Raw genomic sequence first — 17,160 nt, 5'->3', positions numbered from 1 at the left:
GGGACACCAGTAGTGAGAGCAGGAGAGGAGGGTCCAATGGTTCACAGTGTCAAAGGCAGCAGATAGATCTAAGAGGATGAGAACAGAGGAGAAATAGTAAGCTTTGGCAGTTTGGAGAGCCTCCATGATGCAGAGGAGAACGATCTCAGGTGAGTGACCCATCTTGATGCCTGACTGGTTAGGGTCAAGAAAATCATTCTGAGAGAGATAAGAGAGTTGGTCATAGACAGCATGCTCAAGTGTTTTGATAAAAGAAAGAAGGGATACCAGTCTATAGTTTTTGACGTCAGAGTGGTTGAGTGTTGGTTTCTTGAGGAGGGGAGCGACTCTGGCCATCTTGAAGTCAGTGGTCAGGGATTTGTTGATGAGGGAAGTGAGGAATGGAAGAAGGTTTCCAGAGAAGGTCTGGAGATGGGGTCGAGCGGGTAGGTACTCGGGCAACCGGACATGACCCATCGCAGGATTTCATCTGGAATGCATGTTTGAAGAAAGAAAGTATATTTCTATATCAGTATTAAGCAGCTTGTTATGCCATGCGGTGTAATGGATCTTGATGAATGAATATCAAAACTGTCAATAATAAAGCTGTATACAAACATGGTCTCTTTCTTGCTTTCTTGAGTAAGGCAGCTCCAAAATGCAGTCAGTCTAGCTCAGTGCTTTCTGTGGTGGAGGGGCAGCCAGCGGAAACGAGGAAGCTGAAAATATTTGGCATGGGCCCTCAGATCCTGAAAAAGTTCTACAGCTGCACCATCGAGAGCATCTTGACTGGCTGTATCAACACTTGGTATGGAACTGCTTGGCATCCAATGCAAGGCACTACAGAGTGTAGTGCGTACGGCCCAGTACATCATTGGGGCCGAGCTCCCTGCTATCCAGGAACTCTATACCATGTGGTGTCTAAAAGGAAGGCTCCATCATTTACGGTGGTACAGCCTCTACAGAAGTCAGGGCACAGAATTTGGGAGCTCAATTTGGCCGCTGTGTGCCTCCGGAGGCTACGCAATTGTGTCACACCCTCCATACGGAGTCTACGACCACATTTTCAGATCAAGTTAAAGTTGGCTCCTACACTGACACCCCAACACACGCATGCATACTGACGCCACACACACACTTTCACACTCACCCCTTATGTTACTGCTACTGTCTATTATATATCCTGTTGCCTAGTCATTTTACCCCTACCTATATGTAGAGTAAATAGCTACTTCAATCAAAAACAAAAAATATACTTTAAAGAAAATGTTTTTATATTTTTTCAAATGTTTTACTTTTATGTTTAGATCAAAATATGTTAAAGTATACATGAAGGTGTCTGTAATAGAATAAACTTGGCAAAAGCAAATGTAGACATAAATAAACGCATATCAAAACTTCCTACATATTTTTCTTAAACGGTGGGGGAGTGCTAAGATGGAGGCACGGGGTCTTCAAAACTGTGCCCATTAGTCATCTAGCGTATAAATCATTGGCGCCATCATGTGATTCCAATCCCGGAAAATAACATAAAAAGTTTGTGTCGCAACTTGCTCTTTGCTCTGTCAAAACGTTTCATTTTCCGATTCTTTCTAAAACAATTATTGTAGGAATGCGTTGGACTATATGATATAATAATGAAGTCTGCATTGTTACACGTTTTAGTGCCCGTTTGTGTTTGTGTCGTTTTGGCAAACACTGGTCTATTCAACAGCGTTTTAGTCGAGATGAGCTATGATCACTACGCCGAGAAGACAGTTGACTACCTACCCTGTTACCTGGCAATGCCATTCAACTCCTTGGTCAATTTGGGATACATTTTCATGGGCATTTACTGGCTACTTCAACGGACGGACGGTAAAAGAGACACTAGGGCAGATTACGTCAAAGACATGTTTGCACTCATGGCCATTGCCTACGCACCTGTGCAGTGGGTGCGCCTCGCGACTCTCCTTCGTGCGCCCGCTGTTTTGGACCAGTGGTTCACGCTTCCCATCTTCGCGTGGGTGCTGGTGTGGTGCGATTTTATCGAGCACGGTTGGCGGCCACGGTACATGTTAACGGTCGAGTTATGCTCCATTCTCAGCTATGGTCTTTCGCTGGTGCACGACCAAGGGTTCGAGGTGGCCCTCGGATGTCATGTGGCATTCGCGGTCATCAAAGGTGTAGGGGTAAACCGTAACCATGGGGACTGCCACTCCCGGAGATACCTGGGTCTTGCGGTACTGTCATGCAGTGGTTTCGTGTTGCTGAAACTGTTGGATCACACCCTGGCCCGGTACCGACCCTTCCAACATCTCACTGGACACTTCTGGTCCAAAGTGTGTGACATTCTGCAGTTCCACTACACTTTCTGCTTTCTCACGCGCTTCACCAAAACGGACTGAATAATAAGTCTGTCCATGGATGATCAATGGCAATAGATCTGAGTCTGTCTGCAACTGTGTGTTAATTCATTCAATTGTCTTCATGGACTTAAGGGAGCAGAAATTGTGTAGAAGAAACATAACCCACTTCAAGGACAAATGACAAAACTGTGTTGGTCATTCATTGAAGTTATAATAATAATAATAATATATGCCATTTAGCAGACGCTTTTATCCAAAGCGACTTACAGTCATGTGTGCATACATTCTACGTATGGGTGGTCCCGGGAATCGAACACACTACTCTGGCGTTACAAGCGCCATGCTCTACCAACTGAGCTACGGAAGGACCACATATATAAATTCTAGATAGTAGGTCAATCACACCTAATTCAGATTTGAAAAGAAATGTAGGTACAGGTAGGCTGGTTTGATAAAATGCAGAGGGGAAAGGGCAGCAAGAACTGAGTCAGCCAATGATTTAAGACTGATGAAGATATATATTTGTTTTTTCTTTGTAATTTTAACCAATGCACAACATCGCGTTTGTTAACATCTAATCTCCTAAGAGATCAACATCAGATCAACAACAACATATATTTCCAACAAATGTGTAAATATGTCAAAACAATCATTGTCATAATATCTCAAATTGGAGGAATTAAAACTGTTTTATGAGAAATCTTTTAGCCACCAACTTTACATAATTTATTTTGTGGTCAATCTTTACAATTCCAACTTTGTCATGCTTGTCAGCACAGGCTCAGAGAATAATAACTTCCTACTGGTCCAGAACAGAGCAAGTCCCGCCTCCCGGAAGTCCTGATTGGCACAGTAGATAATGGGGTTCAACCCGCAGTCTAGGTAGGACATCACTGATGACAGGGTTCTCAGCCAATCAGGTGCAGGGGATAGGTCCAGTCTACCCAGGAGAATCAGCTGTGGGGAAGTGAGGGAGAAAAAAAAACCATTGGCTTCAGGGAGGAGAATGGCAAAATTAATCTGAAGAGAGTGTGTGTCTGTGTCACCTCAGACACAGCGAAGGGAGTGTAGCAGAACAGGTAGAAGGCCACAATCAGAGGAGTGACAGAGGAGAGGTCATTTGGGTCACTATGAAGGAGAGAGGGAAAGAGAGCCGTTACTGAGGAAGGTACTAATCTGTGTGCCTCTCATTCTATGTGAGGTTGCTTTCTCTATTCATCGCCTTTCCATCATCTGCACTGATCTGTAATTTTCGAGTATATGTGAATGGAACCTCAATTTCTAGCTTGAATAAGATACTTTGGTAAAGCAAGAATGGTGTGCATGCATCAGGAAATTGATGTGCAGTTATTTCACATCAATGCAGATGATGTAAACGAGACGAGGGGGAGGTGACCATTTCAGACTATTACAATGCACCCAAATGCTCACAAATCACAACACATACCTGTCGCAGTTCCTCTTGCAGCCAGCAGCGGTGAAGAGAGAGCAGAAGAGGATGAGGATGAAGGGGAGGAAGATGCAGATGGAGAAAGCACAGAGGATATAGACTAGCATGTCAGAGTAACTGCTCTCCCAGAACACTGCACACAGCATCTCTGAAGGGTCGTACCTGAGAGTTAGAGAGAGACAGAGAGTTCAGAGGCAGGGACGGACCGGACCAAATTCGGCCTGGACATTTCTAACAGACCTGCCTATTTTCTTCCTTGAGGGCCTGACACCAGCCCATTTTTTCCCTTGGGCCCCCATTATTGGCCAAATAATTATAATTCTGTGCAAAACCCCTCATTTAGATTGGCTAACTGGGCTAAAGATAGACCAGAGTACATTGATGGAAGAGAAGATAAATTAACAATGACCTAGTCTTCCTCAATGTATGTCTAGTATGACCCAAAAACTACAAGACACCACAACCCTCCCTCACCTGATCCAGTTGTAGACCACAGGGATGCTCCCAAACACCACCCCTGTCAACCAGGAAGCCAGGCAAGCCAGAGCCACGACAACAGAGGCGCCTCTTCCTGTGGAGGCCACGACCTTGGCTCGCTGTACGCAGAGAATCGCTGTGGCGAGTGGAGGATTTTTTAATTTGTTTAAGTAGTGCACTACATAGGCAATAGAGTGCCATTTGGGACACACAATAGATGTAAGTGGATTGAGGATTGTTGAATTGGATGTAAAATATGCATGTGTGAGGAGAGGAGTGGGTGTTTAGAAGTGAATAGTGAGAATGATGAGAATGGAAAGTGTGTGTGTAGAGAAGTTGGTTAGCGCATTACGTGGTCATCAAAGTCAGTCCCGTAATACTATTGTTTCTCCAAGTGAAATGCGGATTCAAAACACCTACAACCTAGGCCCAGGAGTGTCTCACCTATGCTTCCAATAGAGGAAGTGATGAAGGCGAATTTGAGCAAGCTGACGACCTCGCACCATGGTGACCTCTGTCCCTTAGTCAACATAGCCAATAAGGAGCCAGAGATGATGAGCAGGGAGGAGCCAAGGTCGGAGAGGGTCAGACTGACGAACGGGACCCAGTATCTACAGGGAAACCGACCCCTACACTAAGAAAGAGACGGAGAGAGAGATTATTCTATTTCAAGCTTTTTTATACATATATATGGGCTCTGCTCATTGGCATTGCTCAGTGTCTCTTCATCAGCAGAAAGAGCTTGTTTGTACTGTGACATTTTGTAAAAGAGTGCCACCATCAGGCAGGCATATGTAAACTATAACGCACTCACAGAAGTAAGCTACAGTCAGAACACTGGGTTACAAAGAGGATATACGAGTCCTTGGTTAGATCTCCTAAAAGTATGTCAGGGAGAGAAGTGTATGTGTAGTCACACACACACTCAGAGTTAATAACAGTTACCTACCATGATTTTTACCAGTAGTACCAGACAGTTTCCAATGACCCCCAGCACCATCTCCACGCTCAGAACTGCCACCAGCACTGACCTCTCAACCCTTGTCCAAGACCGCTCCAACACTACCGATGTGCTGCTGTTGGCCCAATCGTTCACTGACCGATGGAGAAGAGAAAGAACAGTGATTATAAGTTATAAAGATATAAATGAATGCAGTCAATTACTGTTGGTTAGTCAAATTATACAATCTTGAAAGCCTCATTGCTATTATAGAATAATTCATGTAATTGTAACACAGTACCGTACTTACTTTTAAGACGGCTGGTTAGAGTCCACAACCATGAGGAGATAGAGGGAATTATGGATGGGAGAGTGAAGATTACACAAAGTGAGACCGTCGTCAAAAACCATCTCCAATTAAAACTATCCTGCTTCATTAGCCACTGGCAAATCCCTTACTAAGCATTGTGTGAGTGTGTGTGTGTGTGTGTTTATTTTTATTTATTTATTTTACCTTTATTTAACTAGGCAAGTCAATTAAGAACAAATTCTTATTTTCAATGACGGCCTAGGAACAGTGGGTTAACTGCCTGTTCAGGGGCAGAACGACAGATTTGTTCCTTGTCAGCTCGGGGATTCGAGCTGTGTGTGTGTGTGTGTGTGTGTGTGTGTGTGTGTGTGTGTGTGTGTGTGTGTGTGTGTGTGTGTGTGTGTGTGTGTGTGTGTGTGTGTGTGTGTGTGTGTGTGTGTGTGTGTGTGTGTGTGTGTGTGTGTGTGTGTGTGTGTGTGTGTGTGTGTGTGTGTGTGTGTGTGTGTGTGTGTGTGTGTGTGTGTGTGTGTGTGCATGTGTAAAATATCACTACTAAATACTGAATGAAACTCAATCAATTCAAAACAACAACAATACATTTAATAATTTCACGTAGCACTGTATTTTAGGACAGAAAATCATATTTTCAAACTTTTGACCTTACCACCTGTGCCACAACAAAAAATGGCGACTTTTTGACGTCCAACGCGACATTTCTGTCATAACGTTCTTTCACTTCCTGCCCACGCAAATTGCACTTCTCAAATCGTCCGCTGTTCTGGTTTAGAAGGCCAAATAGCGACACGTCGGTGAGTTTTACGTTATTTTATCAGCTACATACTCATTTGCAATGGTTTTAAAGCTATTTTACAACACATAATATCTTTGTTGATAATTCTACTACCTGTTGGTACTTGTATGACCGCTGCTTTTACAGCTAAAGCTACATAACGTCAGTCATTGGAAAAGTCCTTGAGGATTTTATGGCTAACCGGTTGTTGCTAGCCGGCTCGCCAATGCTTGTTAGTACCTATCTAACAACATGCATTTGTCATAGCGTAAAGCGTTTTGGTAGTAATACATTTTGCTACAATATATCATGTCACGCAGTAAAAATAGCGTTGAACAGGGCCTGGGTCACCTGGGTAGACGGTTGGCTTTTGTTTTCTGGGAAAACATTTGTCTTGCTAGAACACTCATGCCCTCAACTAGCAAGCTAACGTACTAACTAACCTATGCTGTTAAAACTGATTAATTTTAGTGTAGTAACTTCTTCTGTCGTCACAAGGACCAGCAAAGCGCTTGACATAAGGGTCATAATAACAAATACTGTATACCAAACAACGTTAAGGAAGTGCACTTCAACATTTTACATAAGATATATCCATGTAATTCTATGTCTAAATGTGTGGCTATTGATGATATCGGCGTTTTCTGTGAAAAAGGTGAGAATCTGTCTCCCTTGTTCTTTGAATGTAAATTTGTGTCAGAATTTTGGGGAAACCTTGCTAAATACTTATTTACCATTATGAACACTGCCTATGTTTTTGACATGAAAGATATATGTTACTATTGCAATGATAACAAGACCACTGAAATTATTAATTTTTTAAAAATTATTGTTGTCAAATACTTCATACACAAACAAAAAAATCCCAAATTCTATACCAAAATTACAAATTTTTCTGATTGAATTTAATTATCAGATTAAAACATTAACCCTAGTGAATAACAACAAGAATAACATCTTCCTGAATCTTTATAATAATATTTCTTTCAGAGTGAATACAATTGCACTAAAAAAATATAAAAAAATGTATTATTTTATTGCTATTTTTTGTATGTTTGAGTATTTTCTTGTTAATAGCTGTGTTTTGTTTTGTTAGACATGTTTGATGTAGCAATGTAAGCGGCTTTTTGTATTATGAATATATTTTCTTTTAATTAAAAAGTAAAGGGTCATAATGATCATCACACTGACTCAACTCCAGCCACTTTAATAATGGGAATTGATGGGAAATGATGTAAAATATATCACTAGCCACTTTAAACAATGCTACCTAATATAATGTTTACATACCCTACATCATTCATCTCATATGTATACGTATATACTGTACTGTATCATCTACTGCATCTTTATGTAATACATGTATCACTAGCCACTTTAACTATGCCACTTTGTTTACATACTCATCTCATATGTATATACTGTACTCGATACCATCTACTGTATCTTGCCTATGCCGCTCTGTACCATCACTCTATTCATATATCTTTATGTACATATTCTTTATCCCCTTACACTTGTGTCTATAAGGTAGTAGTCTTGGAATTGTTAGCTAGATTACTTGTTGGTTATTACTGCATTGTCGGAACTAGAAGCACAAGCATTTCGCTACACTCGCATTAACATCTGCTAACCATGTGTATGTGACAAATAAATTTGATTTGAGTAACAAGAACACATACTAACCTCTTAGCTATGGAACTTAGTTAGCTATCTACCTATGGTTTGTTTGTTGACAAACAGACAAGTTATTTGGATGATAACATAAGGCACATCTTTACATTATGTCATGACAAACAAAGTAAGACCAATACAGGTTTTCTGAATGAGTGCAATGCATGATCTGGCAACAGGTTTCAATAGGTCAGTGACCTTTAAAAAATATATATATATATATGCCAATTTATATGCACATACCCTGTATTGCACTTGCGTGTCACATGATTAATTGACTTGTTTCTGTTTTTCTTTCTCAACCTCTACCTGTGTTGTTGACGTGTTCCAGACATGTCTGCGGCGTTGCGTGTACTATATTCTGTGTCCCGGCCAGGTAAGACCTCACCTGAGGGAGGGAGGGATGGATATTGATGGTGTGGTGCACTGCTTTGGTGATAGAAAAGTCACTCTGGTCATCAACAGTTCAAGAAGAAATCTAGGCTATACTTAGTTATTTGGGGTAAACAGTAGATACAGATACCCAAAACACATCTCAACTATCTATGAAGATACTGATTGTAGGTCGCTCTGGATAAGAGTGTGTGCTAAATGCTCTCAATGTAATAATTTAAGACGAGTCAATGCTGTTAGCTGTCATTAAAGTCTACTTGCTAATTGTTGACCTCTTGTGGTGAAAACACTTCCCCGGTAGCTCCATTCCATCCTCTGCCTTTTAGGTCATAATTTGACTCCTCCCCCCCACAGGCGCCTTTGCTGCTGGACACAATCTGGTGCGTCCAATCAGTCTGTCGGCCCAGAGAGATGGATTCAGTAAGTACGATCTCTTACCCCGGCTCTCAAGGTGCGTTCGTTTTGCATCACTGGGTGGGCAGCATTCCATTAGTCCTAAAGGGAAATCCCCACCCATCTGGGGCACCTGGGAATTCAAAACGAGCACACCCAGTGTCTCTCATATACACCTGACCACTGTGATCCCCGCACAGCTGCACTTTGTTTGCCTTTGATTAGTATGAATGTTCAGACACTCACTCAACATTAAACTCACTGTCTTTGTCTCTCAACCTCCCTCTCTTTCTCCCTCCCTCTCGCCTTCTCTCTTCCTCTCTCTGTAGAGTACGTGAATGCTCAGGATCTGCCCACAGACATGAAGTCCATAACAGACCGAGCCGCTCAGACTCTGCTGTGGACGGAGCTCTTCAGAGGTCAGTTTTATTCCTGACTCTTCGTGACACCAACCCCCATGTCTGAAACGGTGCTGTATTCCCTATATAGTCCACTACTTTTGACCAGGGCCAGCAGGGTGTCATTTCAGACACAGCCACTGCATAACCTGGTCCCAGGTTATTTTGCAAACTCCTGTGACACATTTCATAGGGGTTGACAAGAGGGCACCAAAAGAGCAGGGATCAGCCTTTCAATGACTGTGATAAAGGCTACATACTGACAAAGTAGAGTTTACCTTAAATCTGTACGGTGCCATTTTGGATGCAGCCAGTGCAGTGTATAACATCACTTCCTGCTTCTTGCTCCCCCAGGATTGGGCATGACCATGAGCTACCTATTCAGAGAGCCGGCCACCATAAACTACCCGTTTGAGAAGGGGCCCCTGTCGCCCCGTTTCCGCGGTGAGCATGCCCTGCGCAGGTACCCCTCTGGAGAGGAGCGCTGCATCGCCTGCAAGCTGTGTGAAGCCATCTGCCCTGCCCAGGTACATAGAAACACACATGTGGCCTGTTGCACCAGTTGGGCGTAAAAACGTGGTCATAAATGCTAGGTCAGGTGTAGCTACGTCAGACTTTGTGATAAGAATTCACACCTGTTTGCACCAATCCAAAATAAGACTTGTCGTAGCTTAGTCCAGTGTAAGCATGAGATTTAATGCTTCATAATGATGGTTGCTTGGCTGCGCCCGTTACTAGGCTGTTGCCATCCTCGTGGCAGTTCTAAACTTTGCAAGGCATGTCACTTCCATAGAGCGAACAGTCCATCCCTTTGCATAGCCCACCACTATGCATGAACCTTTTCTTAACCACAACTAGATGGATCCATAAAGAGTTACTGTGGGAATTAATATATCTTTTTTTAACTTCTATTTAAATCGGGAGCCCATTGAGACAAGGGTCTCATTTTCAATAGTGCCCTGAGGACAACATATTCAACTCCAACATTCCCCCATAAAGTGTGTATATACCCACCTTCGCATTCAAGGGTTTTTCTTTATTTGTACTATTTTCTACATTGTAGAGTAATAGTGAAGACATCAAAACTATGAAATATCACATGGATTATTTATTTATTTTACATTTAACCTTTATTTAATAGGCAAGTCAGTTAAGAACAAATTCTTATTTTACAATGATGGCCCACCGGGGAACAGTGGGTTAACTGCCTTGATCAAAGGCAGAACAACAGGTTTTTACCTTGTCAGCTCGGGGTTTCGATCCAACAACCTTTTGGTTACTGGCACAACGCTCTAACCACTAGGCTAACTGTCAGAATCATGTAGTAACCAAAAACCTATGATGGAAATATCTAAATATATTTTAGGTTCTTCAAAGTAGCCACCAATTGCCTTTATGACAGCTTCGCACACTCTTGGCATTCTCTCAACCAGCTTCACCTGGAATGCTTTTCCAACAGTCTGGAAGGAGTTTCCCCATATACCGAGTACTTGTTTGCTGCTTTTCCTTCACTCTGCGATCCAACTCTTCCCAAAACATCTTAATTGGCTTGAGGTTGGGTGATTGTGGAGGCCAGGTAATCTGATGCAGCACTCTCACTCTCCTTGGTCAAATACCGCTTACACAGCCTGGAAGTGTGGGGTCATTGTCTTGTTGGAAAAACAAATGATAGTCCCACTAAGGGCCAACCAAATGGGATGGCGTATCGCTGCAGAATGCTGTGGTAGCCAAACTGGTTAAGTATGCATTGAATTCTAAATAAATCAGACAGTATCACCAGCAAAGCACCCTCACACCTCCTCCATGCTTCACAGTGGGTACCACTTATAGGGTCATCATCCGTTCACCTACTCTGCATCCCACAAAGACATGGTGGTTGGAACCAACAATCTAAAATTTGGACTCATCAAACCAAAGGACAGATTTCCACCAATCTAATGTCCATTGCTTGTGTTTCTTGGTCCAAGCAAGTCTCTTCTTTATTGGTGTCCTTTAGTAGTGGTTTCTTTTCAGCAATTCGGCCATGAAGGTCTGATTCACACAGTCTCCTCTGAACAGTTGATGTTGATGTGCCTGTTACTTGAACTCTGTGAAGCTTTTTATTTGGGCTGGTAACTCTAATGAACTTATCCTCTGCAGCAGAGGTAACTCTGGGACTTCCTGTTTCGGTCCTCATGAGAGCCAGTTTCATCATAGTGCTTGTTTTTTGTGACTGCACTTGAAGAAACTTTAAATGTACTTGAACTTTTCCATATTGACTGACTTTCAGGTCTTAAATGAATGATGGACTGTCATTTCTCTTTACTTATTTAAGCTGTTCTTGCCATAATATGGACTTGGTCTTTTACCAAATAGGGCTTCTTCTGTATACCACCCCTACCTTATCACAACACAACTGATTGGCTCAAACGCATTAAGGAAATAAATTCCACTAATCAGTCAGATACTTGTATGCTCAGTCAGATTATATGCAACGCAGGACACGCTAGATAATATCTAGTAATATCATCAACCATGTGTAGTTAACTAGTGATTTATGATTGATTGTTTTTTATAAGATAAGTTTAATGCTAGCTTGCAACTTACCTCGGCTTACTGCATACGCGTAACAGGCAGAGTCTCCTTGTGGAGTGCAACGAGAGAGAGGCAGGTGGTTATTGCGTTGCGTTATAAATGTAACGTTGCAAGATTGGATCCCCCGAGCTGACACGGTGAAAATCTGTCGTCCTGCCCCTGAACGAGGCAGTTAACCCACCGTTCCTAGGCCGTCATTGAAAATAAGAATGTGTTAACTGACTTGCCTAGTTAAATAAATAAAAATACCAATTTCCGATTGTTATGAAATCAGCCCTAATTAATCGGCCATTCCGATTAATCTGTCGACCTCTAGTCTAGATGACTCATCTGTTATTTACCACTGATCAGACCATTTTGATAGCATGTTATGTAGCCCACAACAAGTTGATGATTTTGCTGTTTACTCCTGACCAAAAGCCAATGGCTTGTCCGATGTGATTCTGTTTCAACTAATCTCCGTTTGTATATTTGGCCTCTGGCTGGGAAAATAAGTGGAGGTGGCAGCTCATTTATTCATGTTTCTGATCATCTATTCGCTGATCAGAAACTTTTTAGCATGCTATAATGTTGCCCAAATCCACAGTATTATTTTGCTAATGACTCGTGCATAGGCAACTCCAAAAGTCAGCGGAGGTTTTGAAATACGAACGCGAGATTCACATGCTTTTGAAAATGGATGACTGTTATTGCTATCAGTATTGTGAAGACAGTCTGAATCGAACACCCTACGCCGCCTGCTCCCTGCTAGACCGCTCATAGAAGGCTTGCTCCCAGGTGATGCAAGGGTATGCTCCCAGGTGGTTCAACGGGTATAGTTTTTTTGGGTCCGGCGTTGAGCGCATTTTACATCTGACATAGTTACGGCCCAACTGGTGCAACCGGCCCCTGTAGTGTTTACACTCCTGTACTATTCGCATCTGCATATCCCTAACCCTCCCAGGGCATCAAAACACCTGCACTTTGCAACGGAAATACCTCCATGGCTGCGTCCAAAATTGGTGCACGTACATAGACCCCTGCATAGTGCACCCTATAGGCCCTGGTCAAAAGAAGTGCACCGTTTACCGTTTCCTATGTCTGCTATACCACAACACCTTCAGGCTCACTGCCCTAAACGTGATTTACCCACCCCCCATTACATAGGCCATCACCATCGAGGCAGAGCCCCGATCGGACGGCAGCAGGAGGACGACGCGCTATGACATCGACATGACCAAGTGTATTTACTGTGGCTTCTGCCAGGAGGCCTGTCCTGTTGACGCCATCGTGGAGGTGAGCTGGACCTTCTACCTCTCTACTGTGGCCGGTGTCCCAAATGGCACCCTATTCCCTACTTAGTGCGTTACATTTGACCAAAAGGAAATAGGGTGCCATTTGGCACAAAACCCCTCTACCAACCCCTCTTCCTCTGTAGATGTCTGGCTGTTCAGATCCCTGTGACTGAGGTTTGGCTGTTCAGATCCCTGTGACTGAGGTTGGCGTAAAGGACCTGTAAAACTATTTGGTTTGGTGTCTCCACTCTCATGCTTCTTCCACCCTCTCTTTCACCTCTCTCTCCCTTAGGGCCCCAACTTTGAGTTTTCCACAGAGACTCATGAGGAGCTGCTCTACAACAAAGAGAAACTGCTCAATAACGGAGACAAGTGGGAGGCTGAGATTGCTGCCAACATACAAGCTGATTACCTTTATCGATAGACTGACTGGTGCGCAGATACCCACACACCGACTGACCATACTCCGTTGATAACCATGAAACGCACACAGATGCGGTATGACAGACTGGCACACACATTGTATAGATATTCGTCAGCCTCTTTGACACAGACACACGTCCATTCATACTGTACAGTTGATCCAGATCAATGGTTCACACCCAGATGTGTTTCCAGAGATCCAGACAGCACTGTTGATCTATATTGCATATATCTATACTGCATAAATATTGAATGGGACAAATAAACAGCAGGAACCCACAGCTCTCCAGAACCAGTTCTGTGTGGACCACTGTATTAATAAGCTCAGTTCACCCACAGAGAGAAGCACCCTCAGTCTCCTGTACCGGCAGCCCGCCCACATATGCCTATCCTGGGGCACATTCAATAGGGATACATTGTGGAAATTTGCAGAAAGAAATGACATGAATAGAGTTGACATGATTCTTTATTCTACTTGTCAGAGAGGCATGTTTGTTCTACGTACCATATTTCTATCTGAATGTTCCACGGTGCTGTGCCCTACTGAACACGCCCCTTATGTCTTCCCTCAACAGTACTGTTTATCTGATTCGAGGGAAGATATTGCCCCTAACCACAGACCTAGGATCAGATTTAAGTAACCTTAACCATTAGGGGCAAGGAAATAAATCTAACCATGGTTACAGTGGTTAGGGACAACTACCTACTTTGTCCCAAATGGCATCTTACCTGCTATATAGTGCACTACTTTTGACCAGGGCCCATAAGATCCTGGTCAAAAGTAATGCGCTATTTAAGGAATAGGGTGCCATTTGGGATGCAGTCATACTGTTATCATTTGGTCAGAAAGCATTACACAACCAGTTGGTACATGATACTCAGGTTCAATTATAATATCCTCAAACTAGTAGATATATTAGCCTGCTGCAAACACAAAGTTAAATGGGGGTTTGTTGTCATGAGAATTGTACAAAGGTTAAATACTTGTGGACTTCAAATTATGAAGAATAAATATTGTTCTGTCCGAAGTTTTCAAATGGCGTGCAGTGTTGTCTTTTAAAGTCCCAATGCAGTCAAAATGTGATTTCCTGTGTGTTTGTGCTTTTTTTTATACACTTGCTCCAAAAAATAAAGGGAATTTTATTATAACACATCCTACAACTGAATGAATGAAATATTCTTATTAAATACTTTTTTCTTTACATAGTTGAATGTGCTGACAACAAAATCACACAAATGATCAATGGAAATCAAATTTATCAAACCATGGAGGTCTGGATTTGGAGTCACACTCAAAATTAAAGTGGAAAACCGCACTACAGGCTGATCCAACTTTGATGTAATGTCCTCAAAACAAGTCAAAATGAGGCTCAGTAGTGTGTGTGGCCTCCATGTGCCTGTATGACCTCCCTACAACGCCTGGGCATGCTCCTGATGAGGTGGCGGATGGTCTCCTGAGGGATCTCCTCCCAGACCTGGACTTAAGCATCCGCCAACTCCTGGACAGTCTGTGGTGCAACGTGGCGTTGGTGTATGGAGCGGGACATGGTGTCCCAGATGTGCTCAATTGGATTCAGGTCTGGGGAACAGGCGGGCCAGTCCATAGCATCAATGCCTTCCTCTTGCAGAAACTGCTGACACACTCCAGCCACATGAGGTCTAGCATTGTCTTGCATTAGGAGAAACCCAGGGCCAACCGCACCAGCATATGGTCTCACAAGGGGTCTGAGGATCTCATCTCCCTACCTAATGGCAGTCAGGCTACCTCTGACGAGCACATGGAGGGCTGTGCGGCCCCCCCAAAGAAATGCCACCCCACACCATGACTGACCCACCACCAAACCGGTCATGCTGGAGGATATTGCAGGCAGCAGAATGTTCTCCACTGCGTCTCCAGACTCTGTCACGTGCTGAGTGTGAACCTGCTTTCATCTGTGAAGAGCACAGGGCGCCAGTGGCGAATTTGCCAATCTTGGTGTTCTCTGGCAAATGCCAAACGTCCTGCACGTGTTGGGCTGTAAGCACACCCCCACCTGTGGACATCGGGCCCTCATACCACCCTCATGGAGTCTGTTTCTGATCGTTTGAGCAGACACGTGCACATTTGTGGCCTGCTGGAGGTAATTTTGCAGGGCTCTGGCAGTGCTCCTCCTGCTCCTCCTTGCACAAAGGCGGAGGTAGCGGTCCTGCTGCTGGGTTGTTGTCCTCCTCCACGTCTCCTGATGTACTGGCCTGTCTCCTGGTAGCGCCTCCATGCTCTGGACACTACGCTGACAGACACAGCAAACCTTCTTGCCACAGCTCGCATTGAGGTGCCATCCTGGATGAGCTGAACTACCTGAGCCACTTGTGTGGGTTGTAGACTCCGTCTCATGCTACCACTGGAGTGAAAGCACCGCCAGCATTCAAAAGTGACCAAAACATCAGCCAGGAAGCATAGGAACTGAGAAGTGGTCTGTGGTTACCACCTGCAGAACCACTCCTTTATTGGGGGTGTCTTGCTAATTGCCTATAATTTCCACCTCAAGTCTATTCCATTTGCACAACAGCATGTGAAATTTGTCAATCAGTGTTGCTTCCTACGTGGACAGTTTGATTTCACAGAAGTGTGATTGACTTGGAGTTACATTGTGTTGTTTAAATGTTCCCTTAATTTTTTTGAGCAGTGTAATTCTGGCCACATGTTGACTCGGTGGTGCTTCTCCGTGCAGGTCGTGGGACCGGGGAGAGATGCACACTCTGTAAACAGGAATAGGTGCATCACCTGTTACTGAGCTGGCAAACATTAAGCGTGTGCCCTTGGGCCACTACTCTACTACCACATGTCTACAACACAAAATCCTTGTGTGTGCATGTGTCTCTTCACAGTCCCTGCTGTTACGTAAGGTTTATTTTGATCTGTTTTTTTTTAAATCAATTTTACTGCTTGCGTGAGTTACTTGATGTGGAATAGAGTTCCATGTAGTCATGGCTCTATGTACTACTGTGCGCCTCCCATAGTCTGTTTTGTTTAAGTTAGTGTGTAGTCATTAAAATTCTATTGTGCCCATTTTTCAGATCTGCCAACCTGCTCGGTGTGTGACAGGTAACCTTCTTTCCACCAAGCTGTTCCAGGCCTGGAGTGGCAGGCTGGAACTTCCAGCGTCTTGTAGACCTGAAGCAGTGTGATGTGGTCCAGGTATTTATCACACACAGGTATACACACTCACTCAATCAATCACTCTGTTTCGTTGTATAATTATTTCATTTTATTTTATTATTTCAATTTTAAGAAAATTGTTCCTCTCTCTTTTAGATCTGACACCCCTATTAGCTCAACCACAGCCTTCACAGCTGCAGTCGTCTGCCCCTGCATCTGCTACACCGGCCACGACGCGTGATAGAGGTAATTATCACATGCACGTGTACACACATGCACACTCTCCCTCACCTGGGGCTGTATTCAATCACGTCCGTCCGTTTTAGCCGACATCCTCATAGTGGTTGTTTTGGCGGTGTCTGAGGTGGAACTGTGTTAGAGCTGGCAAATCCACAAGCTGCTCCTGGCATTATACCTAAAGCGGACATTGCCATTGGCTGCACGGAGTCGCATTAACAGAAATCTCATGCAGCCCTGTTTACAAGTTAGAACACAGCAATTTGAGATGCAATCTACACCTCAATTAGGCTGGTAGAAATCCCCATTATTTAGTTGAATGATTTTGAATTTGAGTTGCGTTATTTCTATATGACCTACA

General features: G+C 43.5%; 3 protein-coding genes across 3 annotated transcripts; 2 read left to right on the top strand and 1 right to left on the bottom strand.

The window, feature by feature from the left end:
• The first annotated feature begins 1,489 nt into the window (after positions 1–1,489).
• Positions 1,490–3,034, top strand: tmem187 (transmembrane protein 187). The gene has a single exon (XM_046326773.1). It carries the CDS (start codon positions 1,617–1,619, stop codon positions 2,364–2,366), a length of 750 nt encoding a protein of 249 aa, XP_046182729.1. The 5' UTR covers positions 1,490–1,616; the 3' UTR covers positions 2,367–3,034.
• Positions 2,468–5,525, bottom strand: si:dkey-9i23.8 (melanopsin). The gene is made up of 6 exons (XM_046326775.1): positions 5,505–5,525; positions 5,204–5,349; positions 4,699–4,888; positions 4,252–4,390; positions 3,775–3,939; positions 2,468–3,284 (listed from the first exon to the last, which is right to left on the bottom strand). Coding segments are annotated over exons 1-6 (645 nt in total). The 5' UTR covers positions 5,506–5,525; the 3' UTR covers positions 2,468–3,280.
• Positions 5,526–6,229: 704 nt separating this feature from the next.
• Positions 6,230–14,451, top strand: ndufs8a (NADH:ubiquinone oxidoreductase core subunit S8a). Its single transcript, XM_046326976.1, has 7 exons — positions 6,230–6,313; positions 8,300–8,344; positions 8,716–8,781; positions 9,084–9,173; positions 9,507–9,679; positions 12,873–13,001; positions 13,293–14,451. Exons 2-7 carry the CDS (start codon positions 8,302–8,304, stop codon positions 13,422–13,424), a joined length of 633 nt encoding a protein of 210 aa, XP_046182932.1. The 5' UTR covers positions 6,230–6,313; positions 8,300–8,301; the 3' UTR covers positions 13,425–14,451.
• The last annotated feature ends 2,709 nt before the right edge of the window (positions 14,452–17,160 follow it).

Source organism: Oncorhynchus gorbuscha, linkage group LG24, assembly GCF_021184085.1.
Source record: "Oncorhynchus gorbuscha isolate QuinsamMale2020 ecotype Even-year linkage group LG24, OgorEven_v1.0, whole genome shotgun sequence".
In the NCBI taxonomy this organism is placed as follows: Eukaryota; Metazoa; Chordata; class Actinopteri; order Salmoniformes; family Salmonidae; genus Oncorhynchus; species Oncorhynchus gorbuscha.
This window is presented reverse-complemented; position numbering and strand designations above follow the sequence as displayed.